The following is an 8,766-nucleotide window of genomic DNA, read 5'->3' on the forward strand; positions in this document are numbered from 1 at the left end:
GAGCTGCGAGCGCGACATCCCGATCGCCGTTCAGAAAGCCCTCCCAGGACCCCAACCCGAGCTGACAAAACGGAGGTTTAACCCGCCTTCAAAGACAAACCCGAGGCCGCCCAGCACCGCAGAGCGCCCCCCACCCCCCCGCAGCGCCACGAGCGCCCCCCGGGGCCGGCCCGGGCCGCCCCAGCGCCTCTCTCACACCCCGTCCCGCCGGCGCTCGCCGCGGCCAGGTCAGCATCGGAACGGTCCCGGGAGCAGCGCAGGGAGCTCGGATCGGCGGGAGCGGGGGGAAACACATAGGGACGCACCGGGGAGAGGAGGGGTGGGAGGGAGGGACGGGCGGACGAAGGGGCCGCTATTTAACTCTCCGAGCGGGAGCCCCGTCTTTTAATCCCATCACCGTTAAATAGGATTAAGCGTCCTTGCTTACTTGAGCTAGATTCATAAAGTTTTTGCTTAACTCACAAAATTTTAGAGTTTTTCGGCCAGCGCGCGGGTTTTGCTTGAGAAGCTGGAAGTTAACTTACATACCTGCCTGAAGGAGAACAGTTACTATCTCAGTGCAGACTGGCCAGCACCACCACAGAAGAAGGGGAGCGAGCCCCGGGGAGACCCCATCGCGTATGACGTACCCCCAGCCAGGCACCCTCACGCAGCTCGGTGCAAAATCCACCTCCCCCTCTCCCCGCTTCCCAAACGCCGCAGCCCACCGCGCGAAGCGGGCACAAGTGCGCCAGCCGGCGCGGAGGGGAGGCAAGGGGCAGCAGCGAGCCGCCAGCTCCCGCGCAGCGCGGCGGGGCAGCCCCGGGGCTCAGCCGGCCAGGGCCGGCACCGGCGAAGGCCCCGCGGGCCATGCGGCCACGCCGCCGGGCAGCCCGGCTCCGGGGAGCAGCCGCTGGGGCACCCCCCGCAGCCCGGCGCCGCGAAGTTCCCGCGGCGCAAACCCGCCCGACCGGCGCTCTCTCACCCTTAGTCCAGTCCACCACTTGCTTCGGGCTCCACCTGGTCACCGGCTCCATGGCGGGCTCAACCCCGCCAGCACCAGCCCCCGCAGGAGACCACCGCCGCGCTCCCCCGGACGCGGACTGGCTCCTTCTCAAGCTCCCATCCCGGCAGCGCCGCTCCGGGCCGCCCCCTCCCCGGGCTGGCTCCTCCCGCCGGCCGCGGCCGGGCCCGCCCCGCTGCCGCTCCGCCCCCAGGTGCTGTCCCCCGCCGGGCCGGGCCGGGCCGGAGCGCGCGCAGCCCCGCCGCGGGGCGGGACCGGCCGTAACGGCTGCGCCCGGCCCGGGCCTGCGCTTGGGAGAGCGCTGAGGAGACACTTCCCGGGCCGCTGCGGCTCCTGCCGGGAAAGGGAAGGTGCGTGGGGACAGCGCTTTTAAACGCCTGCCACCTTTCACGCGCTGCCCGCGCGCCCCGCGGACCGGCGGCCCACAAAGTAACAAAGTCCCAAAGCATGGAGCACCCCGACACGTCACCTAACAATGTAATGTCGTTGCTGTCTGCAAGCCGCGTCCAGCTTCGGCTTGGCAGGGCAGAGATCCGGGCACAAAGGACGCGCTGAAGCGGCACGGCAGCGGAGGCCGCTCTGCGAGACCCCCTGAGCCTGTCGTGTCTGAAAGCCAGGGCTTTTGGGACCCTGCAGGGACACAAATGTCGCGCTTTCTTAAAGCAAGGCACAGTTTTAGCACTAGGTGTGAAGGCTGGCCTGGAAATCCAGGCAGAGAGCGAGTGAACAGAAACAGTAATTATTACTATAAACGGGAACTGCTGCTAATCACATCACTCCTACTGCCATACTAACATTGCTTAATTTAAACTCGGTGATAAATGCAAATATATTTTTTTTAAAAAAAAGAGCGTGTTTTGGAGGCCGGGGGTTTTCACGAGCCCAAGGAGGGAAGGCCTACCGCTGAGGTGGCCGTGCCTGGGGGTGCCGCGGTGAGGAAAGGGAAGGAGCGGTGGCCATCCAGCACGAGGAGCTGCCCGGCATCCTGCCCCGGGAATGGCGACCAGCCCATGGGGTGGAGCAGCAGCCGGGCTCTTCACCCTGCTTCAGTGGTGGCTTTGTGTGAGTCACGGCCCCATGGCGATTTTAGCAGCAACTCCAGACTGACTTCAACCGCGCTTGTCCCAGTATTGCCATTTGGGGTTTTAATTTCTGAATCTGGCACTTAAAAGCGTCCTTGGGTGTGGAGGCCATTTCACCATAATAGATTACTTCTGTTTTGCTGCTCCCGCTTAGGAGTTACATTAAGCCATCAGCTGTCCCTCAGGCTTGCCTTCCTTGGAGGAAACGTGTCGTTTGTGTCCTGGCCACCTCCTGAAGCCCATGTAAACCTTCAGTGAGTGTGTCAGCCTCTACACAGAGTGTAGAGTGCTAACCTCCAAAACTGTGTGCCCAGTGTACCAGCCTCCACCGTTCCTTGCTACCAAACATATAACTCAGCCTACAACCACTTTGCCATTAACAAAGCAGCAAGGAGGCATGGAGAAACCAGGTATCTTTATGGTGTGCATCACTTAGGGAATCTGGTTCAGCAGCAAATTCCAGCCCAAAGTCCTTCTGTAACACCCACAAAAGTCTCACTGCTTCTCTTCCTCAGGGAGGAAAAGCAGAGTGAACTCTGTTGTGACAACACAACTGTGAAATTTTAACTTGGCGATATTGAAGAGCAGGTAAACAGCTGGGATTTCAGACTGACCAGTATCCCACTGTTTTCATCATCTCCCACCTTTATCCATCTGTTATCCCTAGTCATGTACTTGAAATGTAGGCTCTTTGGGACAGGGGCTGTCAGTTCTGTGCGTGGCTGTGCAGCACCCAGCTGAGCAGTGCCCAGCTTTCCCAACACGGCACGAACAGCTGTCTTCTTGTACACACGGCTGCAGACCCCTGCCACAGAGTCAAAAAGAAATACTTCACGAGTTCTAGTTTCAGGAATTAGTAGTTAAAAATGGTCTTTTTGCACGTATACCTAAAAACTAGTAAAGCGTTCATTCTTTTTGTTACATAGCGGTTGAAGTAGTATTTTTAGTTCTTGATTATAAAGTCAATATGTTCTAGCTTATTTATGTATTTGATTTTTAGTTTGTGAGATATTAAGTCGGTCAGTTAACCTCTCTGCCTATTTGAAAGATTAAAATGCAGTTCACCATGGCTTTAATACTGGTGCAACCACCAAAGGTTTCCTGATTCCCCATTGAATCATGTGTGACCCATGCTTAAAGAACAATAAAACAGCAGCTCTGCCCCCTCTCAGGGGCCTCGGTAAACAGATGGGCCTTGTTATGTGCCCTGCTAATGGTTTCACAAGGGTTAATGTAACAGTGCTTCTGTCTTAACTACTTCCCAAGGTTTCAGGCAGGAAAGCAAATGTCTCTCGCGGTTGGTGTTTGGAGCACTCATCTGCTGTCATCCTTCTCTGTCACACATCTTGGGCCAGTCCTTCAGTCTGATTTGGATCAAATGAGCACCATGTTTTGTAAGGCATGTAGAGCTGCTCACTTGCTAAGCAGATTGCCAATCTAATAAAACCATTATTCATTCTTAGTATTTTTCTTAATTTTCAAAATGACAAATCTATTTCTTTTTTAAGCAGGGTGATATTGCGGTCACTGTTCTTTTATTACATGATGTCCCCCAACACCAGCTGCTTTACAGCCTGCTTTGGACAAATGAAATGGGGCTGACAGGGGAAGGCAGCACATCTCCAGTTTCTCAAAGGGATTTATAGACACTTTGCTTACCTGTACTGCTCTTTTCAAGCCCAGATTGTAACTGTTCTTTTAGTAGGTTTTTCTCATGATTGCATCATCCCAATCTTGTCTTTATTTGAGACGAGATTAACTAGTTGTCAACTGTCATGATGCAATTAGAAGTTCTATTCATAGAATAAGGTGGTTTTGTTAGAAAAAAAATACTCATTGCCAAAAGAAATTAAAAAAAAACAAATCTCTGTCTGATTTTCAGGAATCTCAAGTCAAAAAGTAACACTGCCCCTTTGCATGTCTTCAGATGCTCTGTGGGTTAGTTTATGAGTTTTGTGCCAGTATGGAGTATTAGGAAAGATGTCAGTTCCTTTTCCCTGCTTGCAGCCTTGTGTGGAGTTCATTGCTGTGGCGAGAACCAGAATACCAGTTCTACGGAAGAACACTTTTTCATTTGTTATGGGCAGTCTGTCAACACACAGCACAGTGTGGACCAGGATCACAGTTTCACAGTCATGGGCACAGCACCGTGCCCTCTCCTATCACCCCACAGCAAGGACTTACAAAATAGTCATAAACCCACAGCCACACCCCTGTCAAGTTGGCAGAGGAAGCTGTGCAGTGTTTGTTAACTTCAGGTTTCTATCCTGGCAGCTGGTCAGCAGAAGGAAGGCAGGTGATTCTTTATAGCAAAAAGTCTGCTGGAATAAATTATCCTTTTAAAAAAAAATGTGTATTTGAATCACTGGAAAGGTTTAGCATCATTTCAGCAGCTATGCTGGCTCTAGTCTGTCTTAACACTGGATTTACCATTCTATCTAAATGCAGTCTGATTGACCCTGCTTCTTAGGCCACGGTTTTCGCTACCAAATCTGTGTGCTACCAGGTTACCAGCTTGGATCTGAGTCACATGTGGCAGGTAGCCAATCATAATTCTTGACAAAGTAACTGAAGTGTATGACAAAGATTGTATTCAAATTTGGAACTGGCATCAGGATGACAGACGATGGTTGATTTAGCAGCAAAACCTGCTGGTACAGAGAGAACACACCAAAATTCATTGAACAGTTTAGAGTTTAGTGGGTTTGGACCAGGTTATCACTACACATCACATGGCTGCTTGTGTCCCCTGACCACTGCATCGCAGTCTGCCTATTACCAGACTTATTACCGGCTACCAGAGCTATGCAGCAGGTCCTTTCCCATAGTGCAGATTTGCACAGCCAGCAGCAGCTCTGCACAGCTGCAGAGCTCCCAGCCTGCGGGGGTGCAGGTTTGAGTTTTAAGCCTCTTTCGCTAAGAGAGGTAAATGCTGCTACACATCTCTAGAGGGATGAATAAACAAGCGTTTAGCCAAAGGTCACATACCAAGTTTAAAAAGTGTGGGTTTTGTTCAGGGCCACAAAAAGGTTTTTTTCTTACTGTTTCAAATTTTTTGGAGGGCTCAGCATATTGCAGTTTATATCTTTTGAGTGGAAGGGTTGTTTATGCTGTTTGGCAAAACATTGTCTAAGAAAGTTTTGCTGTATTTCAGTACATCATTCATTAAAGGCTTATAGATTTATTTTTTTAATATTCACTGTTGAAAGCTGTGAAAATTTCCAAATTTAAAGTATCAGGAACAAAAGCCAGGATATGGGTAGACAATGCACTGTTTGCCTCTATTTGCAATCCACAGGTGATCATTAGGGAAAAGTCATTCCCTGACCTTTTGTTACTCATAATGCTTCAGAGTCCATCACTACTACTGTCACTATAAAAAAATTAGGATTTACATATGATTTTCCAAGCACTACCTTAATCATACACACGGTCCACAGAAGTTACCAGGGCATTCTGCACAATAGCAAGAGAATTTTACCCTACCTAACTAGAATTGAGAGCTTCCTGGTAAGGTCAGTGAGTATTTGAAGTTCATTTGGAAATTGCAACAGGTAAATTAACTGAGTCAGACTGAGTCAATTCAGAACTGGGTTTGGTTCTATAAGCGTATAATTAAAAAAAATCACACTAATGGGAAACTGTTGTTGCATAAAAATCAACATCCTACTTCTCACCTTGATACTGGAATTGTTAGTGATGGGTATCCTCTACACATGATAGTGTGGGAGGTCTTGGTGATGCCTGTTGAGAGAAATAGGTCTGCCTGGTCCTTTTTTGAATACAATGTATGCAAAGAGAGTCTTTTTCAGCTGAATGGGGTAAGGAGGATAGCCTGGAGGTCTTCCTGGCTTGAGCATTTACTTTGGAAAAACAATGTCCTGGCCACGCCTTCCCTGTGCCCTAGAGAGAACAGACTGACTAAGGTGTACTGTCATTCCATGTAACGCTCTTATGAATTCAGAAAGATTTTGATAAAGCAATTAAATTTTCCCTTCAGTAAAACAAAAATAGTCATTTCAGATCAGACAAAGTATATAAAAAAATCTTGCCTTAAATGAAATAGTGGTTCCTAAGAAAAGGAAACATCAGAAAGGTATGAATTCTGGCCCCAGTGGTTGCACCACTTCCCTTGGTGACCTGGATCAAATCATTTCATCTCTGTATTTCCGTCTCCTCACCACTCAAAGGTCAATAATCTCACAGTGGTGAGAAACACCCTATTTTTCTTTATCCAGTATATTATTTCCTCTCTAAATAATCGAAATATCTATAGAAAATAAAAATAAACTGCTAGCTCCAGTGTATGGAAAGTTTTCTATGCCCTGAAATATTTCTAGGTACAAAGGAGTAAGAAATAAATAGTTAAATAAAGAGACAGATGCAAAGTGATTGTAATGATTTTGCTAAATTTATTTAATTTTATGTGTATCTGTAGTTGGCCATAGTACAACACATAATGAATACAGAGGGGTATGGTTATGGCTGGTTTATCAGCAACCAAAGTTAAGTTAGGAGGACCTACATATATCAATGGCTCTATCAGATTTCTTGTAGATCTATTACTTTTTCCCCATGATAAGGTTCCGGCACTACTTATTTCCTAAGGACAGAGCTGTATTGGATCCTGTACTTGTATTGTCCCTTTTTTTTTAATCCATTCAGCTTTAAAACAACCTACACAAAGTTCCTAGTGAAGTAAAAGTTGCCACTGCTTGCTGATACAGATGTATATGTTATGTCTACATATAAAGACGTGTGTATGTATGTACACTAATGACACTGTGCTAAACTGAGCTAAGCAGTAAAAGGAAAGGTCTTCTGAAGTTTTAACTTGAAGCAAGATCCTCTAAACTATATCAAGGCTTTGGAGTTTTTTTCCTTCAAGAGTGCAGAAATAGGATCTGAATTGCCATACATTGACATTTTTAATCCACCAGGTGATTTTATTAGGTGATTCTCAAATCACTGCACAGAAATAATTTCCTCCACTGTACCTTGTACCAAGGTAGCACGTTTTAGAAGAGGATCGCAAACCTGTTTTGCAAAATCTAGATTTATTATAAATATATTTTATAGTAAATAGAAATTGGATTATAAATTTATTTGGGCCTACCTCAGGTCCCTTTACCTGACTATGAAACTATCTGACTCTCAGGTAAACCGAGTGCACAAGAAGTGATCTGTGTAAAATTACAATACTCACCCATATCAATGCTTAAAGAGAAACTTGAAGTCAAATGGCAGCATTTTTTTATACAGAAACAGAGAGATGATTTTACCCGGTCCTCATTTCCCTGCCCAAAGGGTACACAAGAAGGAAGATTTTTCTTGAACGCACCCCATCAGTCAGTTTGATCAGATACAGAAGAATTATGTTCCCAACTGGAAAAAACTGCTGGGAGTTTAACATTAGCAAGGAGAAGCTCATACTGGTAGAGCATGGGAAGCATTTTGCAAAATTAGCAGGAACAGCATCTGCCCCATCTGCTGCGGATGTTTGTCCAGCAGTCATTTATCAAAGGCACACAGAAGCAGACTCGGACCCATTCCTGCCTGGTGCCTGGAGGGCTGGAGAGGGTGAGAAGTGACGCACTACTGTACCCTTGGCAGGTGGAGCAGACATGGCATGGTTGAGTCCCTGGTGCAAAGCCGGAGGAGGAGGCAGGGGTAACGTCTGGCTCCTTTCAAGCACCACGCTGCAAGACCACACTGCTCTGGGCTGAGGAAGCATGGGGGGTGAGGCTGTGATGGCAAGCAGTGCGGCAGAGAAGGCTCATCGGAACAGACAGGATGTCCCCACCACCCCTGAAGCCACACACAGAGGGTGGAAACCTTCTCCTTCTCCTGCTGTCAGGAGGAGACATGAGGGCCAAAGCAAGGAAGACCATCTTTCATATATCAGAGACGGCGCCAGGACACCCTGTCCCATGTTTGTCTGGGAACTTGATCAAAATAAGGTCTAAGAGATACAAATGTACTGATGGAAAGCCAGAACTATTCCTGCACAGAGCATGCTGATACTCCTTTTTATATTGTATTTAAAGACCATGATTCGAGAAGCCTGTGTTCTGCCTAAATCACTCTTAACTCCTCCCCCTCTTACTGAAGTCTTCAGGCATCAGGAAAAAAACAGCCAAAGGGATTTAAAACTAGACTGGCTGAATGTGCACATGCAACAGTGGAACTGTGAGCTAGAAACAGTCTTCCTCTTGCTGCTTCCTTTTAAAGGACGGTAGATATGCAAATATTTTAATTCACCCTTTTTTCTTAATAGCCTAAATTTATCTGCAGGCTCTGAAATGTAAGAAACATGCATTAACTGTACCTGCTAGAGCTTTATTTGCAAATATAAGTTAGTTTTTGGAAGGGGAAAAGAATAATAGGAAATAAACAAATTATTTTAATACTTGCTTAGATTTAAAAATAATACCTAAAATCTGAGCAGAAGATTTGAAAATTTTTTTTCTGTTGTTTTGGGTTTTTTTTTTCCACTAGTCATTTCTTTAAATGTTTTAAGTAGAATTGGCAGCAGTATCATAAATGGTTACTGCAGCCAAGAAAATCAACTTCATCAGGAATTAAAGACCCCATTAACTTTAGCAACATTTTCTCTAGAAAGCTGGAAAGCAAGCTATTGTTGTACTATCTTCTATAGCATTCTCGAATCTTCAAATCTTC

At 46.9% G+C, this 8,766-nt stretch overlaps 1 protein-coding gene across 2 annotated transcripts in view; it reads right to left on the reverse strand.

The window, feature by feature from the left end:
* The window catches only part of CNKSR3 (CNKSR family member 3), a 66,951-nt gene extending 58,675 nt beyond the window's left edge, over positions 1-8,276 (reverse strand). The window contains exon 1 of one of the 2 annotated variants that reach the window (XM_080389785.1): positions 965-8,276. In XM_080389785.1, coding sequence (XP_080245911.1) covers positions 965-1,016 — 52 coding nt within the window. In that variant the 5' untranslated portion in view covers positions 1,017-8,276. The remainder of the gene's footprint in view (positions 1-964) is intronic. The other variant, XM_080389787.1, reaches the window with a different exon arrangement.
* Positions 8,277-8,766: the final 490 nt, after the last annotated feature.

This window comes from Falco punctatus, assembly GCF_963210335.1.
Source record: "Falco punctatus genome assembly, chromosome: 5".
NCBI classification, from domain to species: Eukaryota; Metazoa; Chordata; class Aves; order Falconiformes; family Falconidae; genus Falco; species Falco punctatus.